Source organism: Coloeus monedula (genome assembly GCF_965178545.1).
Source record: "Coloeus monedula genome assembly, chromosome: 4".
In the NCBI taxonomy this organism is placed as follows: Eukaryota; Metazoa; Chordata; class Aves; order Passeriformes; family Corvidae; genus Coloeus; species Coloeus monedula.
In genome coordinates, this window is record NC_138784.1 from 34745035 (window position 1) to 34771329 (window position 26295).

General features: G+C 37.0%; 1 protein-coding gene across 2 annotated transcripts; it reads left to right on the forward strand.

The window, feature by feature from the left end:
- On the forward strand, positions 1-26093 carry RASSF9 (Ras association domain family member 9). 2 transcript variants are annotated; one of them, XM_082279973.1, is made up of 2 exons: positions 1-43; positions 22546-26093. In XM_082279973.1, the coding sequence occupies exon 2, from the start codon at positions 22562-22564 to the stop codon at positions 23819-23821; it is 1260 nt and encodes a 419-aa protein (XP_082136099.1). In that variant the 5' UTR covers positions 1-43; positions 22546-22561; the 3' UTR covers positions 23822-26093. The 2 variants fall into 2 exon arrangements, with proteins under 2 accessions (XP_082136099.1, XP_082136098.1); XM_082279972.1 differs by lacking the exon at positions 1-43 and adding an exon at positions 210-350.
- The last annotated feature ends 202 nt before the right edge of the window (positions 26094-26295 follow it).

Genomic DNA, 26295 nt, shown 5'->3' on the forward strand with positions numbered 1-26295 from the left:
AAGTTTAGCAAGTTCTGTGCATAACTTCACATCACAGGAGCAAGTGCGTATTCCACCCCCCCATCCCCCCTTTCTTTTTCCTGCTTCTAAACACCTCCTTCAAGTTCGCAGTTGGGCAGGACTCCAAAGGTGCAGCAGCAGCAACAAGCTGGAGTTCAAAGTTAGCAGTAAATTGCACAACTTCCAGCTCATCGCTACGCTCAGTGACTATTAACAAGCTGGAAGGCGCTCAGGCAAAAAAATAGGGGAGAAGGGAACACCCTCGAATTGTTTGGGGATTGCTGATGTTATGCCGCTGGGATCATGGCTCCTTTTGGAAGGAATTTATTAAAAACCCGGCATAAAAACAGGTAAAGTGCGTGGGTATGTGGAGGAAAAGGCAGGGCGATATGGGATGCATTCTTTTTCATACTTTTTGTTTGGTTCTGGGGGCAGGATGGTTTATCCGGACCGTGCCGTTCCCGGCAGCTGCTCTCCGGGGCTCACCTGCGAGCGGGAGCCCGGCCGGGGGAACGGAGGGGAGCGGGCCGGTGTGTGCCGAGGGAAGGAGCTTTTCCCCTGCCCCCTTCCCCGGACCTGTCGTGCCCCTCTTCGCTCTGGCTTTTTTGACTCCTGGGCAATATTTTCCGTGAGCGGGAGGTAGCTCTTCCGGACTTCGAACCTTCCCCGGCTGAACCGAGGCGAGCAGTGGCGGTGCCCCGCGCTGGGAAGGTGAGGCTGGCCGGGGCCGGGAGAACCGGCTGCAGCCCCGACGTGCGCGTCCCGTCGGCGGCCGGGCAACCCGGAGCCCTTCCCCCGCCCCGGGACAAAACTGCCCGAGTTTCTCGTGGGAAGGCCGGGCTCCGGGCCCCTCGCCGCCCGCCTTAGCCTCGTTGCTCTGGGAGGTTGAGCGGCAGCCTGCAACCCCTTCGGAGCAAACCCGTCCCTTATCTTGTCCGCTGGCTGCCAGCCTGGGAGGTAGGAGAGCATCGAGCTCTCAGCGTGGGGAAGAGGGGATGCTTCTTTTGTTTAGCCTTTAGTTCGGGATGGACTTGTACTAGATATACTTTTTTTTTTCTTTTTTCTTTTTTTTTTTTTTTTTTGCTTAGAAAATGCTTCAGAGGGACAGCTGTGGTCCCTGGGTTGACTACCACGAAATTTCTTTATGGGCACTTTGCACCTTATGCAGTACATGCTTCCACATGCCCCACACACGGGCTGCAAAAAGGAGAAAAAGGGTTATGTGATCATGCTAGGTGCTAGGGTGGCTCTAGATTTTTTAAGAGTAAATTTGCTTGGACCCTATGGAATGTACAGCGGCTGAGCCCATCCAGGTAAAGCTGAACAGAAACAGATGACGGAAATTTTGCCTCAGTGAGAAACTCTAAAATCCCTTGTAATCTCATCCCTATTTCACCTAGTGCTCTTCACTGAAATTTAGTTTGTATTTAAAAGAATACAAATGATGGTCTTTCCCATGGGGAATATATTTGAACTCTAAATAGTCTTGTAAATACGTCCCATTTCTTTTCCATGTTTGGGTTTTGGTTTTCACATTTGATATACTGAAAATTATGTGGGGGGGTTGGTCTTTGTCGGGATTTTGTAAAAATATTAAGTTAGCATATTATATGGAATATCAGTTAGAAAGATTATAACATTGTAAGTCAATGTTTAAAAATCAGATACTATTTTAGAATTATTAATGTTGCAGGTTACTGATTAAACAGTGTATTTTGCTAATGTGTCTGAAAACAGTAAAACTTTGATATAATTTTCATGTGGCCATTTTATGCTTAGAAGATCTAGAAAGGTAGATATGAACTTTTATACAAAATTGCTTTTTACATAGAGCTGTAAATTTATTACTCTTAAAGTAGTAGTTTTGTTCCTGCCATCACTTACCTGAATAAGGATTAAATCACAAAGCACAATTCCACTGTGTTCAACGGTGGAACTGTTTCTCTTTTGGGTATTTACAATATCTCACACTAATTGCGTCAATCTCACTATGTTTGCTGATGTGACATTTTATTCCTCAGGAAAAGAAAGTCATAATCCAAAGCTTTAAATAGGCAATAAAAATTAAAATACCAAAGGAACCATTACTGTGAACATCTAGGACTTTCTTTTCATTTTATCCTCCCATCCCCAAAAATAAATGAATGCCTCTAATGGAAGAGAGTTTTTGTGGCAATAAGAAGGGGCTGTGTGACCACAGAAATGTAGGGGGAGGGGGTCAAGAACAAAGAAAACTACATAGTTCTTAAGATGTGTTATAATCTACTCAGATATTTAAATTTCTGCATACTTAATGTTAGCTTTGATACTGAATTTTGAGAATTAAACTTGCTTATGCAGTTAGTTAAATGGTTTTGCAGTATGATTGAAGAGCTACATAATAATCCTTTCTCATTTTAATTGTATCTTGGTGAACTCATTGGAAACCTTAAGAAGTGAACTTAAAATCCTTCACTGTGTTTAGGCTGGTAGTTGGAAAGTCAGAACTTGAGGCTCACTGCCTTGTCTAACTATGTGTAAAGAAGGACACAAAAGGGCTATACACAAATGTATATCTTTAACCTGCTGCTGCTATTTTTAAATAGGCCTAATGGTCATTCACCTTTCTGGGAAACTCAGCTTTTTTGTTTTTTCTCTGGAAGTTTTTAACGACCATTTGCTATATGCAAATAAAACTCCTGAAAGGTTTAAGATAAGAAAATGAGGAATAAAATCTATGTTTACATGAGGACATAAAGCTAAGTTGAGGCAACAAAGGTAGATGGAAGAAGAGCCAGAAGGAAAATGAAGGCGTTACAGTCATTTGCTCAGATAACAAGATGACACCACTGTAATTAGTGCTTGTCTTGCAGCATCGCCCAGAGGTTCCAGATCAGGGCCCTGTTTAATAGTAGGCTCTTCACATCCAGATTGTAAATTGTCAGTCTCTACCCCTTAGACCTCAGAGTTTAAACAAAGAGGTTACTCTGAGTCTGCGTCTCGGCAAGAGGCAAGGGATGTTGTCCATTATGGCACGAGTTTTTAGAGAAAGAAACTGAGGTTGAACCTCAGGAAGACAAAACCTTTGCTGAGCTACTGTTAGTATTTGAATGATTTTCAGTCAGTATTACTCTCTTGGGCTGCTGAAATGTCACTCATACAGAGACAGCACAAGGCCTATGTAGCCAGTAGATCACTGTAAACCCTGGTTTGATTTCAGGGGAGTGGCCTCTAGGATTGTGAGTCCAACATATGTTTCTTGGCAAGAAAGACAATAGTGATATTTTGATATCTTTTTCAAGAACTGTAAGTAGTTTTTACACTATTTTTTGTCCTTCTATGACAACCAGAAGTAATCACAGTCCCCAGAATGTGTATGTGCTTGTCAGTGTGTCCCCAGGAGAACAATACTTCCAAGAGGCCCCACCCACTTACAAACCCAAATGTGCGCAACAGGGACAGGCTGTACCCTCTATGGCAACAAAGGAAAATGGAAAGTTTCCTGCAGGAGTAAGGCTCTGCAACATGAATAAACTCAAGAGGATTTATTTTTATGCAAATCTCTTAAAGATGCTTACTTTGAGAGTGAGAGGAATGCTCAGCTCACATCACACCTCAGAAGTGTAGTGAGGGCAGAAAATGCTTAGCTGAAGGTGGAGGAAGAAAAAAGGCACTGAATTCTTTGCACATAAGGTTAGTACTGATCTAACACATTGCTCTGCCCAGAGACAAAACAGCTCTCTATCCAGATATGAGAAATACAGAACATACACACTTGCAATGTTTAGGTACCAGGGTTTCACATTGTATTCGATTTCCTGGCTGCCAAGCAGAACAGGAATTTATGCTGCATTGATTTTTGGTAAGATTAAAACTTCTCTGCTCTTGGGTGCTAGATTTGATCACTTTTAAAAATGGGCCTTTAGGTTTATTTAAATTCTTCAAGGATATCTGGATCTATGTCACAGTGAGAAAACTGATCGTGTTGCTGTTTCTTTCATTGAGACCCCTTCCTTGGGTTTTGCACATAAGCCTTAGCCAAACTTGTTGAAGCTCTACTGTTTCATTCCTGTTGTAGCTGGGAAACTGAAAGGAACAGGGTACAGATAATCCATCTTGATGCTGTAGGTCTGTCCTGTTGTGCACCGAGAAAAACACCTTGAGAAATATATTTTGCCGGTGTACATCATGATGGCCCTATGTTTACTACAAATGTTTGTACACTCTGTTTGCATGCAACAATTCTGAACCCAGAGTAATGTTTCATGATTAAACAGGTTTGTTACAAATCTATTAATGTTTAAATGTGTTTGCTGGTTTTGCTTTTCCTTCCTGTATTTTTTCCACCTTTTACTGCTTACTGTTTTCCACTGTTTTCCATTTTTTCCTCACTGCCAAAGGACTTAGCGTAGTGTTTCTCTGTAGGAGGCAAGGACTCACTTTGCCTACTTTTTAATTCTGCCTTTCTTTATTTAATCACCTCATCTCTGGTTCAGATGTAGAAAGAAAGACCATATATCTCCATTCAGTGTTCCTGATACAGAGGGAATTCTTCCTGTCCTGACAGAGGCCCCTCCCCAGTGAGACACACACTCAATTATTCTCTCAGTTTTTGTATTACAGTGCAGGGTAGTGAATTAGATTAGAGACTTCATCTATCTGATACTGACCTAGCATTTCCATGATCCCTCCCTTTTTCCCTCCCTCCAGTAGTTTCTCATTGCATATAGTTAACACAGTGATTTGTGTATTACTCTGAACATCTCTTCTGCTCTTCCTACGGTTGAGTGCACTGCTGTACATTTTAAACCTTGATTAAGCAAAACTGAAAATGCTCAGCATTGAGGTTTGGACTGGTAAAGATTTTGGAGATCAGCTGCTTGTCTGAATGAACTGTGTATGACCCACACTGTAAGTCTCATGGGACCGTGTGAGATGTCTAATACTTCTCTTGGATGAGCACACCCGGATAAAAGTCTGTATGAAGCTATAAAGGTGCTTTTTGATACAAGACTACGAGGTATTTGGTATGTATGTTGAAGGGGATAGATAAAAGTTTTAGAATCAGTGGTGCTACCTGTGTTAAATTTTAGATTGAAAAGATGGTGCTTGTTTGGTAGAATGCATTCTTTTTATATTTTTTTTTTTTACTTTTCCCTGAGTGTGAGATGTATTAGTGAACTATCATAGAAGTTGTTCCTTTTTGAGCCAGACTTCATACATTATAATTTATTTTCTGGTCTGGCTTTGGAAGATTTGTCTCGGGTCAAAATGGTTGCATACATTTTCTAATAGTCTTTGTACATATTTGTTCACTTTCAGGAAGAGCTTTTGTCTAGCAAAACGCTAACCTTATTTCTAAAGAGTTAATTATCTACTATTCTGGGAGGGCAGGCAGCAATTTCATTCTGAAGGAGTAAATAAAATGAGTAATAGAAGTGTAATACTACACCATCTAAGAGCATGACAGGTTATGTTGAAGCTAATTTGAAATACTAGTATAGTGCAGAGTCAGGCTGAGAGATACCTTTCAGACAAAACCCCCATTTTTTTAGTAAAGCTTAATAAGAGGAGAAATCTTGCTGGCCAGTGGTCATTTCGTATTTTACTGTTGAAAAACTAGTATTATGCATGAAGAAAGACTCTGACACATTGCTAAATGTGTAATTAATTCAGTAGACATAAGTAAGTTTTCAATGATGGGGACTTTTAAAAATTCTATTAACTTTAATAAAAGTCAGCGATAATAACAGAGTAGTACCTCTTGATTTACCTATGCTCAGAAAAAAGTCTTCTGTTTGCTTTACATGATTAATAATAACAATTTAAAACTCTGGTCTGAAACATTATTATTTGAAAACACTAACATCATATATGCTGTACAAGCCTTAATTAGTTCGTCCAGCTTCTATATTTAGTATGTTGATAAATACTTGTTAATAGTGACAGAAAGGATGATGCAATATAAAAATTCTAAGACCACACTTTAAGTGAAGCCTAGAACTGAGTGTTGGACATGCTGGTACCCAGTCATGTGCATAGGTAACTGGGCTATTATTGTCACTTCTATTGTTTCTCTAATGTATTTTGATACTCTGAAGATGATGACTTTCTGTCTTTTTCTGTATAGTGTTTCCATGCTAGCAATTCCTTGGGTATCACACAAAACAGATAAGAGACAAAGAGTTTCAAGAAGCTTTGTCCAAAAGAATACTTTTTCGAGCACACTTCTGGAACTTGACTCAAATAGGCTCCAGGATTAACCACATTGCCTTTTCCTGGTTTGAGCTAGCCAGAAGTACACTTAGAGTGCAGGTGTTGCAATAGTGATAATGATACTGACTTGTTTGTGACCTCAAAAAACTGATAAGCTTACTTAGTTTTCCTTAGCCATAATTTGGGTGTTAATATTTACATGCCTCAGGAAAATAAGTAGGACATGACTAGACAGTGTAAAATGTGTAGAAGTACAGAGTGTGAAAGTAAGTTAGTGGGAGAGGTATGAATTAAATCTGTGAGTTATTTTTTTCTAGTTCTTGTACAGTCCATTAGACCTAGCTGCCATGCAGGGAAGTGAGAATACACTATGGATTGTTTAGGTTTGATTTTATGTGATTTTCTGCGGAATTTTTCAATGGTCTAAAATTTTCCATAATGTTAAAAATGTCTTGTGAGGAGGGTTTTTAATGTCTCAGAAAGAGAAATAAATAAAGAAATGCCATGTGCATCTTAATATATTTTGAGGTGGTTTTGTGAAGTGAACAAAAGAAAAGAAAATTACCTGTAGAAACTACAAAAAAGAAAGGAAGGTTCTTGATGGTAATGATAATAAAGTTGCCATGTAATTATATTTTTAATGCTATGAAACCCAAATCCTGATGCCATGTGGAAGTGAGGAAAAGACACCAAACTTGAAAGAAAAAATTCCAGTGCATGTTTGTCACATCTCTCATGCACTTTCTTTATACCCTTTATTTAAAGATGTATTTCTCTTTCACCTACTTTCTTGTTTCATTCTCACTCCTGTCTACCTGAGTACATTTTTGCCTCTGTCGGTTTGAACCATTTAAATTGTAGTTTAGATGGTTCATAGATATGCTTTTTTGAGTGTTAGCACTGGAAGAAGCCAGGCTACCAACTTATTTCTTATGTTGTAATCTTGGAGGTGGTGTAAGCCTTTGATTTTCTAGGTTGTGGTTGGTTTTTTATGATTTTTTTCCACATTAATTAGTAAGTTGAAGAATAATCATATGAAGAAAATATATTTATAGAGAGGGTGTTTCCTGTGAATATAATACATAATTTGTTTATATTGAGGGTCAAAATCATTAATCTGATTAAGTTGCTTTCTTTACTCTTCACCCCTATTTGTTCTCTTCCATTGATTTAACTAGTTCTGAGTTACAAATTTCCCATCATAATGGTAAATATAATCACCTCTATTGAAAAGCAGATTTTATTTTTTTCCTCCTTTTCATAACAGAAAAATACCAAAGCTTAAAATAAACATTTGAAAGCATAATATTCTCATGTTCAAGGACTGAATCAGGTTTACGAACATTTAATAATCTATTAGACCTTCGTTTTGGTCAGGTATAAATATATTTACCTTACTTCAGCTTGTAAGGGTGTATGACCTCACTGGGATAATGCAGTTAAGTGAAGACTACTAATTTTTGAGAGAGTCTGCCCTTGGGTCTTGAACATGCAATTTGCTTTGAGTTAATAGATTCCATCATCCGTATAGAACATCTTACTTTGCTTTCCCCAACCTCCTTCAATTCAAAGGATTTATTGCTACAGAAAGCACTTTTAAGCTACAATGTTTTTCAGAGCAACAGTTAGGACACTGTTTTGACAACCTAAAATATACCTCGTTTGGCACAGGGAAGGTATCACATTTTGCTCACTGATCAAAGAGTGGTTTAGTGATATTTTAAAATGTGGGATCTTGTGCTGATGTTCAGCTGCTGATGTTTTGTTTGGCTTCATAATTGGTAAACTGATGTTCTGACCTGCTGTTTTGTTTGGACATTAGCTGTTGACAGACTTCCTCTGTACCGGTTGCTAAGGCACTGTGTATACTTTTTAAACTTGATTATTGCCTGTATCTCTCAGGACCACTTTGTTGTTGATATCCTGTTTTACTGAAAAGCTCTGCAAAAATTCAGTTTTCTAACAACAGTTTGGGGTTCGTATTGACTTTACTGCACTTTCCCAGACTCCTGGTATTTTAAGGATTAGGTAGATAACTAATAATGTTTGTTTATCCATGAAAGTCACTGCAAGTTTCAGACAAAGATCTAAGTTATCTTTGGAACTGCAGTTGTGGATGGTCACAGTACTTTTGCTGACACTCACATCGCTCCTGAGAATCAAGTGCACAGTAAAACACAAATGTCAAACTTCAACTTACTCTACTTGAGCCACTGAAAATTTAGGTATCTAGTCATCAAGGTACTCTTTGTAGTTAATGGATACATCTAAACACTTCTGGAGGGCAATTCATTCAGTCTTAGACAGGCTGTCAGTATGGGATTAGTCACCCTTTTGGAGGTGCCTATTTTATGCCACTGATTACAGAGGAAGGTCAGAAAATTATCTTTGACTGCACATCTACATTTTTAAATAGCTTAAGGTAGATGATATGAGCTCCGCCCAATCACTTTTCATGGAGCATGCTCAGATTTGTAGAGCAGGTTATTAACCATCTTCTGCACCACTCATTTTAGAAATTAGAAAGGGAAACATGAACGGAGAGGTGAATTACAGGTAGATAATGTATGATTAAGGGAGAATCTTCCTAATAGCATGGATGTTTTCCCTGACCCTGCCACAAAATTCCTGCCTGATTTAGGGCAAGTCATATAAACCACAGTTTACAGAAATGGTTACTCACTGTGTGTTCGTCATTTGCTAATTCAGAGTCCTGTAAACTCTTTTATATAAGGGCTGAGCAAAGGAAGTTTACAGATGTCTTGCTTTGCACATATCTGTGGATATCAATTCAGTTAGACAGAGTGGGAATTTAAATGAGTGGATCTCTTTGGCTTCAAACTTTTGAGCTTTTGTTTGTAAAAGGGAGTTCTTTCACTACAAAAGTATGTGGAGATAAATTCAGTAATGTCAGCCTGAAAAGCAGTTGAATATCTGATGGTAAAGGGCATATATCAAAAGTTTAAATTTTGAAGTGTCCTCTAAAAGGGTTGTACCATACCTAGGAGAAAAGATACAAATAAAAATGCACACATATTGAACAAACAAAAGTAATAAGGGCTGGTTTTATGAAGGATACTTTGATGCTAAATGTAATTGTAGTAACCTAAGACAATGCTTAAGAACTTCTGGTGTTTCAATTCTGACTAGTAGCATTCCCCAGCCACCTGTACTCCTATCGTGTCTTACACTGGTCCTGAACACTGTGCAGTTTGTGCCTCCCTCATTGTGCATTTTCCAGGAAAGTCTTGTGAGGTTGTTCTAAACTGAAATTCCTTCAGTATTTAATGTTGAAGCTGCACCATTTTGTGCTGGCTTAAATTACAGTAAGGCAGACAAGAACAAGGATTAGTCTTGAAAGCTTCAGTGAGAGAAGGGAATCAGGGTTTTGATTGCTGTTCTAATTATTATTGGTTTTTTTTAAATGCAGTGAATATTTGAACATGATCTAACAGCATCTAAGTCCTGCCCTTTTGTTCATGTTTGTAACTGCTTTAGGTCAGTTCCTGCTGAACTTGCTGGTGTCAGCAAACCCCATTGTTAGGAGTTGAATCTTCTGTAGTACTTTCTGTGGAAGTTGAGATGTCCAAGTGAGTATTATGAATTTCAGCAGCAAGGAAGATACTTAAAAGTTATAAAATTCAATGTCTTCAATGCCTCAGTACCTTCCGTGTCTCTTACAAAACTGATTATATTTATTTAAGGGAAGCAGGTGATCAGTGTAGCAGAGAATGAATCTTGCTGTGCATACACTGAATCAAATTAATTTTTGTTGAACTAAGTAGCATGGAAAACTTCAACAACAATGTCAGAAATTTTTCAGTACTTGGCTGCATCTTAAACATATTCCTTTGTGCTAAAGCACTTGTGCCTGGTAGGCATATATTCAGTATAAAAATGCATACATGACAGCTTGTGCTGTATGTGATCATGGAATGCATATGTATAGCTCATAAGATATACTGTCACATATGTACAATAAAATACATTACAACCCCAAAATCTTTGTATATATAAACAATACATGCAAAAGTAGCCACTTCTGTAGATTGCATATTTATGCATCTACGTACTACAAACCTGAGTACACACCAGACTTTTCTAGAAGTCAGAAGTGACAAACAGAATGTGCACATGTCATGGAAGAAAGCTAAATATGTGTATTTCTTCCAACATGACAGAATTGTTCACATGGCAGAGGGAAGCATGCCTTCACCCAGCTGTCACTGTGGTAACCACTCAGCTTATGAAGTACCTTGTTAGAAGGCCCTTTTATCCTCCCGGAGCTATGAAGCCATCTGACTTGCTCATATGTTGAAAGGATCCCCACCTGCAAAGACATTTGGATATGTGAAATAAACACAGGATTAATTTGAATGTTGACTCAGTCTGACTTTCTGTGAGCTAATGACAACAAGTAGTTCGCAGTGTCTTTCTGGTGTCACAGCCTCCTTGGGATAATCACTATCCTGCCATAGATGTGTCTCACAAAACTAGAACCATTATTTTTTGGGCCTGCCTTGGTCTTTGGTCACAGTCACGTAGCCGTGCTTAGCTTCAGCTCTGCCCACTGCAGATTTTGGCCTATACCTGCTCTCCCTGCTCCTCACCAATCTTTTGCCAGGAGTTACCACCTTTTCAGCTGCATTAAATTTTTGAATGGTTTCCTGCTAAACTTCCTAAATCACTTTTAGATGGCTATCTTAGATGGTTTAACAAGGCTTTTATCTTTATGGCTTAATTCAGCATAAGTCATTGGAGGTCAGAGAAGAAGCTCAGCTCTAGTGGGAGGGTTCTGATGGACAACTGACATGGTTATGAGCCTCTTCAGATGGACCCAGCTGGAAACACATTATCTGAACTCATTATGTCTGTCATAGAACAGGTTTTGAGCTTAAGTCACAGTCATTCAAATATTTTAGGATTCACATGGCTTTTTACCTGAATCACATGGAATGTCTCTCCTCTGCAGTCAGCTTCCTTCATCTTCTTACTGCTAAAAATTTGAGGGGGGCGGGGGGCAGGGGCTACTGGACACCATTCTCTGTATCTCTCTCTTGTCTACACCTTTCTTCTTTGCGTTAATCTCATTAATTTCCCATTACTCTTGGTAATCTTTATGATCAAGCATTAAACTTGCTTCCAGACAGCAATTCATCCCTTTTTGCCTTTCCTATCTGTATTGCTCAGCTGGCTAGAGATAGTTTTGCAATCTCCTATGCCCTCTTTAGCATATCCATTGCTTGGGAAGAGCACAGTTGGTGAGGTTAATAATTTATTTCATTTGTTCAGTAGCTTCTTCAGAGAAGATGTGGTTATATTTCAGAGACCCTATCAGCCTGTGGCTGACTAACTACATATTGAAGCATTCATTGATAGGCAATTTTAGAAAATTACTTGAAAGCAGAAGCTGCACAAATCTCTCAGACTGACAGTGGACACTAAAATGCTTCAGGTTTCTTTTAAAAAAAAATTATGTCCACTCTTCTCGTTAGCATAATTATGTATCTAGTACTCAATTTAGCTCTTTAGACTGAACATTTATATAAGAGTCCACTTCATTATCTTGTCCTTTCTTCCTTTCAGCTCTTCAGATACTGTAAGTAATGGAACACATTTGTCACTGAATTGTCTTCCAGAAAGTTTGAGGGAGAAATTTAAAAGAAAAAAAAAAAGAAAACAATTGATTGTAAATGGCATCTTGATAGAACATCCTTTGAGGTGATATTTTTCAAAATGATTTAATGAAAGAAAATGAAATGGGAAAGATCATACAATATAGTTTCAAGGTGGGGTGGTTCACTCTGTGAAAGTTATTGCAATACATGCAGAAGAATATTAAAGCCCATCCTGTCTTTCTTATTCCTGGAAAACTGTAGAGAGATACTCAGACTAGATTTTATGATATACAAAAAAGCTGTGCTGACAAATCATTAGATTTAAAAAAGTTAGGAAAGGGTGATGATTGGTGAGGTTGTAGAACAGCTCTAAAGACTTTCTCTTGCACAAAGGGCAGTCCTAAACCCGCTTTCCAGGTTTCTGGACGTTCTCTACCATTGCGTTTGCATAGCTACTATTCTCGCCTGTCACCATAGAACACAAATGAATATTCTTCTTATTTTGTTTTCTGAGCCTGAGTTCAGCCTTAGGATTGGCAAAATGAAACCCGGTCCATCTGGACTTTCCATCATTAGGAATGAGAAGAGCACTTGTCTCACATGGTGCCGCCAGGAGCAGAGAAGAAGTGCAAAACATGCACAGCATTAAAGGGTTTGTAAGAAGGTAACCATCCAAGCCTCCTTCAGATCAGGGAGTATTGGAAAAATAGCATGAAGTCTTATTACTTCCTTGTCTGTATCTCATTCCATTATTTAACTTTCCGTATTATCATCTGTCTACATACAGTGAGCTTTGTTCATGTTTTGGCAGCTCAGACCCAACCTCAGAATGCTTTGTGTTTGTTTCTTCACTGGGCAAAATGTCAACAAAGGCAGGGGAGGGAAGCAGTGTACTTCTGCCTTTCAACAAAAGCTGAACTGAATTTCATGGAACCACAAAAAAAAAAGAAAAAACCCAAACCAAAACAAGCAAAATAACCCCTCGTACTCTCAATGCTTGGAATTCCCCTCACTTCTTTGATCTCAAAAGCTCATAAACAATTAGGGTGCTTCTAAAAGGCAGTTATGAGAATTCTAGTGGGAGAAGTTAGATAACACAAATTTCTGTTAACTGTAACAGCAACTCTGTAGTTTAGGAGCCTGTGTTCCAAAAGAGTTACAAATTATTCTGCTTCCTATATACTACTGACAGTGATGGAGTTTTAGACACATTCTCTACATTATTAATAGGATCTCCATAAAGCTTGTATAGTGTAACCAGTGCTTAAATATGCATAGGAAGTTAAATTAGATGTGGGAGCAATATAAAAAATTGTATTTTTGCAATATAGCAAAATTCTTGTGGTAGATGAACGGTACCAGTGGCATTTTCATTTGTTCACTAGTGAGAACTACCTGCTGCTCAAAATCAAGACATTATTGATATTCCTAAACTTCTCATGTTGCTTTTTAACACCGAGGAATTTGAAAATGCCCATCTTCCCATCCCCCCCGTCATGATCTAAAGAATTACTATCACTGAATATGTCAGTGTTTGTTTTGGCTCTGGAGCTTTTCCTGGATCTTCCATTCCCATATAACAGCTGCTTCCTCAGTAGCAGTTGCAATATACACATCAAAGCATGTTTTGCCAGTAAAGTAAATTGTTGATATTAATGTTACTCATCTTGGAAAATATTTCGTGGACAGCTAGTTCTCCTCTTCTTTTCTCAAACCTCCACGTCCACTGTGTCAGGCTACTTCAAATGCAGTCCTGGTAGGATAAATGTGTTACCTGTCATGCCATTTTGTGTGCACACCATGCTTGCTGGAATTCCAAACATTTTTTTGACTAATATCCACTTACCAACCTTACAACTTTGACTATACAATGGAGAAATGATGATTAGTCTGACAGGAAGGTAGATTAAAAGCAGATGTAATTTATAGAGAATGTGTACCCTTAGGGGCAGAGGAAAATTTCAGAGGTAAGACAGGAGGAAAGGGCAGGGGCAAATGCAGTCTCCACTGCAGCCTTTGCACTTGCCTGCAGGTTAAGTGATTGGAAGTGTAAACATGGTATAGGGCAGAGCTAATAAGTGGAGGACCTAGTAAACTTTTGGTCAGCTTCACTGAAAATCTGCACTCGGACCTGGCAAATGAGGTTTCGCAAAAAAATTGGCCACTGTAGCGATGACACAGTGTCCTGTCATTATTACTTAGAGCAGAAAAGGAGCGTTCAGGTTAACCCATCATAACTATCACTCTTTTCTGGTGACCCAGGTGTATAATTCCTCTTGCAGTATCTCTTCTGTCTTTCTGTTAGTGCAATATCCTGAGTTAGTGCAATTTCTTGGCTTGTTTTCTATGTAGTACAAAGTCTGCTGTCTATCCACTTAAGAGATGAGAGAATTATTACTCTCAACCCCTGTTGGTCCTTCTTGTTGGCTGCTTTAGTTTCCTTTTTTATCTATTTTAAGTACTGCCAGGGCTTTTTTCCTTCTTTTATTTTTCTTGACAATTGGTCCCTGTTCAGACACCTGTTTCCAAGAAGTACAGTTATTAGAATGAAGCACATTATTTCCTGTGGGATTTTTACCAAAGTCTGACATTTCAAGTCAGAAGCAATCTGGTGTGAATGAGTTATTTGCAATAAAATAATTACCACAATTATTTTCTTCAAACTGTCATACTTTTCATGTTTTTATTCTGTTAAAAAAAATACTATCCCATTGCAATTCAATGTTATTTCACTGAAATTTGTCATAGTGCACCAATATGGTAAAAAGTGTTTAGGTGAACAGAAATTTCAACCATAGATCATTGCTGAATTATAGTTTATGCAATTTTGTACAGTAGCTACAGTGGTGGCATTTCTCTTCAGAAGAGATGAAGGAACTACTTACAGTTTTAAGTACATAAATTTTAATTCATATATAACATAATTTGCAACAGCTGTTGCTAATTAAAATGCTTCATAGAGCCTTCCTGACAGTATGGGTATCTTGTTGAATTAAAAATTTATGCCTTTAAAAAAGAACAGAAAAATGAACATAAATTTATACCCGGAAAAAATGTGTTATAACTAGCTAGTTATAAAAATAAACTTTCTTTAAATTGTTTTCTTTTTTCAAATATCTGAAATACTTCAGTTAGAGCATCCAAACTACTGTGTATATATGTATGTTTGAAAAATATCACATGGCTCATAAGATGCCTAATTTTATTTTATTTTTAGTAAATGCCTATGTACATTTCTGTAAAAGAGGAAGTTTTATGATAGAGCAACATTAAATGGATGCAGAAACAGATGGTAGAGAGAAATTTATTTCTCTCTATAATAATAATTATTTTCTTTTCAGAAGTTCTGTGGTGTTCTTTCCAAGTCTTCCTGCAGTATTGGGACTACACTGATTATCTGTATCAAAAGGTTTTATTCTTACAGTTAAAGTACTAGTTCTACCTTGTCATGATACTTTTCAGGTGGCCATTTCTCTGACTTTCATGTGATGCAGAAGGGAAGAAGAACCAAGTTTCTGACATGTCATGTGTGGAATTTCTGTGTCCTATATGACATGGACATTAACATGTTATTAACATGGATACTAATGTGTCCATTAATATTGGCTTTAGGTACTCATGAAGGGGAATGGGAATGCAGTTAGTTAATAGGCTCACTTGAATCCCTAAGGCTTTGGAGTAATTCCAGCTTCATTGGGTAGTGAGAGAGTAGCTGCTTCCTCACTGCTGCCCGTAGGAAACTCAGAAGTGTGAAATCTAGTTAGTCAGGAGGCATACCAAGTATAAGATGTGGCTTTTTTTGCTTTTCAAATAACTTTACAGAAGGGGACAGAAAGTTGAGAGAAAGGGTGATTTAAATGTGGATAGTCTGAATAAACTTAATATGAACTTTCAATATGAGCCATTTATTCCTGGAAGGTTGAAATACTTCTGACCCTAGCTTTCATATGGACTGTGTATTCTCTATACTTTTAATGTTTAAACTCACTTTCAAAAATCTTTTTGGATCAAGTGAAGTTAGAGTTTCTTCCATGCAAGAGCTGCAATACACGGCACCAATAGCTTTACTTTTTTGCAAATTTCACAGATAAAAATCACACAAAGCCAAAGTAGGTTTTGATCTTTTCTTTCATAATGATCATCTATTGTCTCATACATGCATACACACACAGACACACACACACGTGTATATGGTAACATTCTGAGATTTTGAAAAAGAAACAATAAAAGCAATACAATAAAAGCAATAATACAATAAAAACAATAAATCAATGTTATCTAAATTGTATGTGATGATGTACGTATTTTCTATGCTTTGACTTCATATTAGGTTGTTGACTTCATATTAGGTCAGACATCTGGTAGAAACAGCATTCCCACAGCCTTTCCATAAATCATTGGACATTAGGAAAAGGTTCTTCACTGAAGGTGGGGTTGGGTATGAGAACAGTCTCTCCAGAGAGGTGGACCATAGCACAAATACATACTTCCCAAAAGGCCCAGCAGCATGCTCAAGGACCAGTCCCTTGAAAACATTAGATTATTAAATGTTTAGTGTCTCTTGCTCTCCCAGGATTATATATGCCATTGTGTCACCACATTTTCAAAGGAGAGCAAGCGTCTCAGCCACTGAGCAGGCCTGGCTGGGAGATTGCTCCTCACTGTGCAATGTGGCAGGTGAGAGACGTGGCACAGAACCTCTTACTGAGGAGCTGGGAGAGTACAGCTTAAGAAAGAACAAGGGGACTGCTGAGCAACACGGGGAGCACAGCCCTGCCTGGGTCTGCCTGAAAGTTTTATGTTTCTTAGTGCACTCTAGGAAAGCACTGAGATGGCAGACCCTGAATCTCTAGGCAAGGACTTCACTGCAAGGATGCAGTAGACAGCAGCAGGATCATCTTTTAAAGCCTTTTTGGCTTCTCCATTGAAGAAAGTGAATTGTTCTGGGTGGTATCTTGACATAATGTAGGGGTTTGCTTAGAAGTTTAGAAGCACTTTGATCTTACTTTGGGGAGGTCAGGAAAGCAACATACCTACATACCTACATACTCTTGTCAGCTGAGGACCCCATCACAGCACTCTGTCAATCATAAAACACAATTATCATCTGATTTGTTGCAGATTAGACTGTATGTGCTATTGAGAGGGCTTAGGCTGTCATAGAATAAAACATGATTTTCCCAATAAATTGGTGAAAAAATGACTAAGGTATTTTACACAAATGGCTTTCCAGCATGAACTCTTTGATGGAAAATTTATTTAGACCTGTAATTCATTTTCAAGGAAAAAGGTTAATGTATTGCTTGGTGTGAGATCTATTTTCACCAACTGATATTAATTCCATATAAATTATTTCAATAACTGAAAGGAGGCAACTAGTAAAATTTTTGGTCATAAATATAATCTCAGGTTTGAGTCCCTTTCCTAAGTATTTTTTTAGTTAATCAGTTCAATTTTTCTTTGCAGAGGGTATGTCAAGAAATAAGGTAATATTGAAAAATGAGTTAATTTTTTTGGGGGGGAAGAGGGGAAGTCTAGAAAGAATTTGTTGCAGTGAAGGGAGACAAGATTTTTATGCTTTTTTTTCAACAAAGGCAAAATACTTTTAGTGTCCATTATATTTCAGAAACACTGCATTAAGTTGTTAACAATATCATATGGAAGTGATCTAGTCCCAACAAATGTTTGCAGAAATTAGTAAAGAAAAAGAAACATTTGTACACATGAAGGTGAAATTCTAAAAAGTAGGGGGATCCCTTTATTTAGTTGGCATGATTGGTTGTAAAACTATATATTGCATATTTAGGGAGATTGTTTTAGGAAGGCAAAGAATTATGTGTTTGATACGTATATTTTTGGGCCAAACATACCTTAAAGTCAGTGAATATCAAATGTGACCCTTCCAGTATATAAGCGATCTCATATTTTGATTTTGTGTGACATAAGACAAACATGTTTTTGTTTTGTCTATATGTTGCTGGAATGTATTACCTTCCCCTAGGCCTGAAGAATAAATAAACTAATTGTATATCTGACATACAGTAATCAGTTTGTGCTGACATAATTAAGACTGTGTGAGGTCTAGAGCATGATTAGGATGGGGTTTTGGGTCACCTTGAAGAGAAGCAGGCAGCAGAAGGCATGAAAATAGCAATCAAACCAAGCAAACAAAAAGATTGGAAATGTGCTTTTGAACATTACTAAATGGTCAGATTTTAAATTCCCATCTGTTCCTCAGTAATCAGTGGCTTTGTAAAAAAGGAAAAGATAGACTTGCATGTAGTTGTTATCATCAAGACTTTATAATCTTAGATGTATAAGTAGAACATTTCAGTGATCAATTCAAAGAAACTGAATTCAAGCGAGAACTGAAAGCTTCAGAGCCTGCTTACAGCAGCAATGCATTTAAAAAAAAAAAATATAAGTTGCTTAGCTAGTTTTGAAGAAATTTTTACTGTGGTCTTGAAGAAAGCCAAACATTTAAACTGGGAAAACACTTTGGCTGTTATACTCCTATTAACTGCTAGGTTATTAGAAATGCCAGTTCTTTTGTGTCCTTTACAAAACTGCAGGACATGAAAGTCAAGGAACCTGTAAATATGAGAAGGTTGCCTCTCTGTTAAAATGACTGTTTAAAAGCAGATCTTGTTCCTGAAGATTATAAATTTTAGTATTGCATCTCAGGAAAAAAAAAAAAAATCCTGTTAATCACCAATATTCATTCAAAACCTCTTCCTTATTATTGTAATGAATTAATGGATTTTCTTGTAAATTATCGGCTAAATTGAATAGTCAAGGTCTAAACTAAGCTGTGAAGTTATGATGTGTAGATACCACATTTAGTTGTCTTTGCTAAATCAACTGCTGCTGTAACCATTCTTGTTACATTTCTGTCAGATAAACCAGAATCTGATTGGATTAATGTCATCTGAATCAATCTGATTGGATTAATCTCACCTGAATTTACCTACCTGAAAATGAACTATTTGATTGAAGGTGGCCATATAGGTCTCTTGTAGTTAATGAAAGAGAGAAATAGCTTCATCTGATGGTTATTCCCAATGATCAAAGATGGGTTAGGCAGTGGGGATTTCTTCTTGGAGGTCTCCTCTCTTCTCTTGACAAAGAGGAACTTAGATGGTGAATTTACACTGAAATCATAACTTTCATATAAATTCCACTTCATATATGTAGAATAGAATCTTCACTTTCTATGAGGAAAACACAGTTTAACAAAAGACACTAACATTTCCTAGTACTGGCATCTTGGTGCATCCTGAAAGTAAGTTTTAATAATTGTTAATCTGTGACTGGCACAATCATGTTTCATTTTTGTTTGGAACTACCTGAATTAACTATGATGAAAGAATTATGCAATAAATTTTACTTAAAAGGTCCATGGTAAGGTGCCAGTTTACAATTTTTTAGTGGAGGATAATAAGGAACCATTTTTCCTATTTTAGAAGATATTGGAATTCCATGGAAATGTAAGATTATAAATGTCTTGCTAATTTCTTTTTGGTTAGAAATAAAGATCAAAAATTAAGTGAAGTGACTGAATAAAAATTAAGATAATATATGTTGGGACAAACACATAGAAAAATTAAGGAAAGAATTTGTACTTTAGCATTCTGTTTTGATCCAAGAATTACAGACATGTTCAGAATTTCTTTTGATTTCTTCTCTCCTTTTCTTTAAAATGTGACAATATAATTAAAAGATGTAGGTTACATACATTAGATACATATGTATGTGTAAGTACATATTTTTATGTACAAGCTACTTGAGTTCTTTGGGTACCTGCATGTGCATACATTATGCAATTCTGCAGTGTTACTACTAGTTATATGCTATAGACAAAGTAAAAAACCATCCTTCCCTAAAAAAGCTTAATGTAAAGTCTGGGCAGACAGGTGCATCATAACTGAAAAAGTCACAGGGGGTAATAAACAGCTAAAAAAGGGTTGGAAAAGTAATTCAAAGACGTTATTTTTACACCCATATTGTTTTCAGGGATCCTGTAGAGGTTGCTTTACAATTATACGGTGTGTTTCCATCAGAAGTTTGCTTAACTCCTGCTGAACTCTGTAGGAATTCTTTATAAAAGTATAGTAAAAGTGTTTATCAGTACAATAATGATGGGATGTCTATGGGTCTGCAGATTTATCTGCAGATTTACTAATAACACAGAGAGAAACTGACTTCATAAGAAAACTTTAAAGGAGCCAGGAGGAGAAGAGACAGCTTCTGCTTAATCCACATAATTGGTTACATACTGAAAATATCAACTACGTGAAAGTATGCCAATCAACCAAAAACAAGAATTAAAAAAAAAAAAAAAAAAAAAAATGGAGAAGTTTTGATTTGAAAACAAATTGCATAAGACACTCAGAAGAATGCTAGAAGAGACGGCTTTCATTTCCTGAAATGTATTTCTTGATTGCAAAAGAAACCAGGAAAGATATAGCCTGAATTTACTGCCTCAGAGTTCCCAGTATGGTATTTCGTATGCTTTTATGCCTTTGTTTTTCTTTATTGTCATTACTTTTATAAATCTAAATTCAATGACTGGTAATGCACTTATATTTGTAAATCAGTTATTTATGTATCAGTAGTGAAAATGGTTTGAGACACTGTATTTTTGATAATTCATTTTTCCTTATTTTTATAAATAATAAATAATGTAGCTCAGTAGTTCATTTGTTGCTTTTTTTCTTTTCATATCTGTAGTGTAAAGCAAATACTGAGTTATTTTAGTCACAGTGGACTTATATTGCAACTGGCTATTTACCTGAATTTCACTTAACTGGCAATCTGTCTACAAAAAAAAAATCATAACATCCTGTATACCATAAATCTCAAAGGACTTACAGATACCGATTTTTTAGCATGTGATGTACTTCACAGTAATGCCATTTAATCTCATATGATCCTTATTCCTTCCCCCCTGGTTAAACTTGAATATTACTCTTTCTTTGTGCCGCTTTGCCATTTTCTGTGTCTGTAATATATGCTTTCTTATTTTGAGAAGTAGTCTATGAAAACATTATTAATCTTTCAAGCACCAGTTTCAAAAAATAATTACTGTAAAATGCTGGTCTGTGACGAGGAGCTACTGGAGAAGGAAAATGATGTTATTACTCAGAGTCATCTACCAAAACACACATTTTACAGAGAATGTTCCAAGACCTGAAGCAATGTAGTTGGACAGAGCTCTCCTGTGAGAGACTAGTAATAAACTTACACTTGTCAGTTTTATTAGTATTCATTTGCAGTTTCCTCTCTTTTAAGGATTTTTGCCTCCTGGTCAGAGTGGCACCTAGAGCTGAGTCAATCATAGTTCAATTTATTGGATTGCAGTGTGTCTGTCATGTTGTGTAATAACTAAGAAAAAAGAACAAGTTGGATTGCTTTACTAATCGTAGGGTATAACCATAATTAAGCCAAATAAAACTCCATTCCTAGTACAACTCAGAAGTCTAGAAAAGTTCTATGAATATGTAGTCCTAGATAGAAACAAATGCTGTATTGAGTCCTTTGAACATTACCTGAGTAGTTATTTTCCTTTTCAAGCTTTTGAAGCTGCTCCATCAGACTAGGTTAAACCTCATTCATTCAAATTAACTGCGAGGGATACCAGAAAATCCAAAGAAAGGCATTTTTCCTCAGGGAATTTACTGTTTTATCATTTTATGCAAGAGGTCAAATCATCACGTCTGGGCAAGAAGCAAATTATTCATGCGGAGTCTTGAGAACACAAATATCCAGGCAACTCTGCCAACATAGGCCCACAGCAGTCCAGGACCAGATGGGGGCAAAATGAAGAATTAGTTGTAAAATGAACTTCTACCTTTGGTCAACTGAATTGTTGTCTGGGCACTACTGATTGTACTGATTAGACAGTTACAGGAGCCGTAGTGGGATCTCAGACACCTGGAGTTAGGTATCTCAGTGTATAAGGAAGTACCAGGTTAACAGCACATTCACTGTAATTCATAAACAAACAAGTAAATAAACAAGGTAAATAAAATAACTTTTTTGCTTTTCTTGCATTTCTGTATCATTTCAAATGTGATAAAATACAGACCCATGTATGTATTCTCTTGCAGCTGGTATTCTCTCACAACTCACTGGAATTCAGACTATTTGGTGCTTCAGGAAGAGCAACAAATTTATTGATACTTACTAGTGAAAAAAAAAAAATTGGAACACAAATGTTTTTATGCTTGTGTGGGTGCAGGTGTGGCAGAAGAGCTGTAGATTTATCCTATTGTCAGATTCATCTTTCCTCAGTCCATCTGTGTTCAGTGCACTCTTCCATTCAGAAGCCATTTCTAAGAGCTTAGAAATGTTTGTGCAGTCTCTGTAATGAGAACAAATATGAAGATCTGAAAGCCATGTTATCCTAGGACAGTCTGAGAGTGTAAGGCAGATTGCCAAACTTTATCACTGATTGTTAATACACACTTACTATGTGTACAAAACCAATATTTGATAAAAGACATTTTGTGTGAGATTCTCATTCAGCTGGACTAGTAATAATATTAAAGCACTAGCCAATTAAAGCTGTTACTTAATCCAAAGACATTTCTTCATGCAATTTAAGCAAGCCTATTGTCTTGTACAATGATACAGGAGTTTTTCAATGTGTTAGTCATATCAGAATTATAGTAATTATTCATACTGTCTCTGCCATTGATATGTAATTTATGCATGGTCTCTTGTTTTCCAGATCTCCCAGCAAGGACATGGCTTCAAATGAAAGAGAGATTGTGGTTTGGGTTTGCCAGGAGGAGAAGATTGTATGTGGCCTGACAAAGCGCACAACTTGCTCAGAAGTGATTCAAGCACTGCTTGAGGAACATCAGACAACATTTGGAGAGAAAAAGGTCCTTTTTGGAAAACCTAGTGATTACTGCATTGTAGAAAAATGGAGAGGCTCGGAGCGAGTACTGCCTCCCTTGACAAAGATTCTGAGACTTTGGAAGGCATGGGGGGAAGAGCAGTCTAATTTGCATTTTGTGTTGGTAAAGTCAGATGCTTTCCTCTCATTTCCATTGTGGAAGACAGCTGAAGCCAAGGTAGTACAAAATGTAGAAAAGCAGTGGGACCTCAGTCCAGCAAACTACATGAAGATGTTGCCAATAGACAAGCAAAAGAAAATTGTGAGGAAGACTTTCCGGAAACTGGCCAAGCTTAAGCAGGACAGCGTTCAGCAAGAGAGAGATAATATGGAGACACTGATTCATCTGATCATTTCTCAAGATCATACCATTCATCAACAGGTCCTTAGAATGAAAGAACTAGATATGGAAATTGAAAAATGTGAAGCAAAATTCCATCTAGATCGTGTGGCAAATGATGGAGAAAATTATGTGCAGGACTCCTATTTAATGATCAATACAAGTGAGGCTGAGCAGCAAGGGAGTAGGCCATCTGATCAAAAAGAGATGCATGACTATTTGAGCAAAAGTGAGGGCATTTTACAGGTTGAAGAGAGACTGAAACATCACAGACAATTAATAGAGAACCTGTGTGCTGAAATTGAAAGAGAGGTACACGGTTTATGCACAGAAAAAAACGGAGAGGATTTTCACACAGAAGGAGCAGCTAATGCTGAACTGGAAACCTCAGATTTGGAAAGTGTAAAACATGAGCTGGAAAAAAGTATGAAAGATGGTCTGAGAATCAACTCATACCTGAGCTGCATCCAGAAAGAACTTACGTACAGGGACTCACTGCTTCAAAAGAAGGAAAAAGAATATGAACTTCTTACAGAAGAATTTAATTCACTTCATGTTAAAGACAACATTGAAACTAGGCTTCAGTCAAATGAAGAGCCATCCAAGGGCAGTGGCATCTCCAGTAACAGCATTGCTGTTCCTGACTTTGTTCATAGGGTGACTAATCTGGACATAAATGATACAGACTCTGACACTGGAATCAGCTCTACACACAGTCAGGACTCTGAAATAACTGCAGGGGACATGGTACTGTTGTCAACATAGTTGAAAACAGTTATGCATTTTTGAAAATTTTGCTTTGGAGGATATTTATAAGAGTTAGTAAACCTGTTGTCTTGAAAGTTAGCTCTTCAAGATATTAAAGCTGTGGCACTGCTTTAGCAAAGTAAACAGTGTCTATTTATGTCCTGAATAGTATACTTGTGCTAGAATGCATTGGTTAACTGGTAATAGGTGCAAAGTTTTTGACTTTGCTAGGTCAAGACAGATAGTTTAGACTTTGTAATATTGTTACTCTGTGAAACAGGAGCATTCTGATTGGCTTGGACCAAAATTTTGGAGATTTCATGTCCTTTCATCTTTGGATCCACTCCTGCTTCTCTTAATGTTTTAGGAACATGAAAGAGACTAGGGAAAACTAGACCAGGAGCTTGATCTTCTGCTCTGTTACATTAGCTTTATGCAGATGGAGTTTCCTTGCTATGAAGCTGCTGTAAAGGAATATATAACTGAGCATTTAATCTGTTAAAAAATAGTTTTCATGATAATGTAGAACAAAAGAAATATAATTACATTTATGCTGGTTTTTTTAAATCTAGTTTATATATAATATCAGGATGATATTTTTAAAAACTCCCAAGTCTCATTTTAAAAATTACCTTACACACATGGGTTTTTAATTTTAATTCTCTTTCAGCAGCTTTTATCTGCTTTTAAGATCCTTAAACTCCCTACTTATCTGCTGTTACCCTGTAGTTGCCCCAGTGATGTTTAAGTCCACGTAGTTCCTGCCAGCAGGCATGTCAGAACTGCTTACGTCCTGCTTGTGCGAGACACTCAAATCCCAGGCTCACACCTAGCCCTAGAGGCATTTTCAGCAAGACTTTCTCCTGCCTATCTCACTGGTTGGATCCAGTGTCTTAAGCCTCCTCAAAACATGACTACCAAAAAAAGTGTAACAGAAGCAACAGGCAGGAACCAGACATTTTAGTCTCTGACTAGACACTGTTTCACAATAGCTAGCTAGCAACTATTTTCACGTAGCAAGTAGGTTTTCAAATCCCATCTCATACTGTTTTGGAGCAGGAACCCATAAATCCTACTTCCTCAGTGAGGACTTTGGGATAAAGATAAAACTGGTCCACTTTATATAGCTAATAAAGTATTGGGCTCCAGGTAAAATAAAAAAATTAAAAAAAAAAAAAAAAAAAAGAAATGCAAAACAAAAGAATTTTACAACTATGTGGTTAAGTCAATTTTTTTCATTTAGGATGTAGTAGTTTATCTCAAACCCTTCTCCAGCACATTGCTGTAAATCCAAAGCAAAGCTGTAGAATTGAATTGTCTCCTCATTTACCAAACAAGATTTCTAACTCTGTGCTAGAGGCTCTGCTAATAGAGAACACATGCATAATTTTTGGGGTGCCATGTTTATATTTTATAGATCAATCTGTTTAATACCTCTGATTAAAGGAATTGAATTGAGAAATAATTACAATATTTCTGAAAAAAGTTCAACCATGCAAAATTCAAAGAAATCCTGGAATTAACAGCCTACAAAGTAAGCAAATTGACAGTACCTAGAAGGTATAAATGTAAAATTCTTTCAGATACATGGTTTTATTTTTCTATCATTTACTTCTCCTAAATGTCTTGTGTTTTCTAAAATGGCCAAAGTGCTAAGACTAGTGATTAGCACATATTTAATGCAGAAAAACAAAAAATGAAAAGAAAAGAAAACAAAGCCTTTTCTAAAAGGAAAATTTTTGTGGTTTGTTTGTTGTGGGTTTTTTTTCCTAATCCTGGATATTATAAATAGTTTCTGTTTCAGCAAAGTGTGCTAGTTGCCTTAATATATTTTGTGTTGTATTTTTTCATACAGTGTTATTTGAATGCTTCAATAATAATGTGTAATATTTAGACTCATCAGCTCCTGATGGAAACACATGTATGAAATATCTTATCTTTGTAATAATTTATTAACGCAGCTCTGCATCTTTTGACCTCTGTGGTATCACTCTGACAAGTAGTTAAGCCCAGAGCTCTGAATGCTGAGAGTAGACTAATGTATTCTATGAGTTCTTATGAGTTTAGTTACCAATAGTTACAATTTGTATTGAGTCCTTTTTTTTATATATAAATACATAGAGGATAGAGAATTGAAACAATAATATACACAGCTGTGCAGGCTAGTACAAGACGCGTAGGGGGAAAAGTTAATTTCCACTCATACTCTACCAGATTTATTTTGCTCATAGGAACTTGTGCCGGTTCTCTCAACTGATCTTTATCCACACTAGGTGGTTGATTGTACCTCCCCTGCAACTTGTAGGTCTTAATAGTATTACTGTTTTAAGAAGAAAGTAGGAAAAATAGGTTGAGAGAGAATATTTCTTAAAAAATAAAACAATATTAAAAATCCAGTGTTTTGGAGCATTTATTTGAAGTTTGTACTTTGATATCTCAGATAAACTTATTTCTTTCAGAATTTAGAATGTACAAGATGATTAAAGACTGTG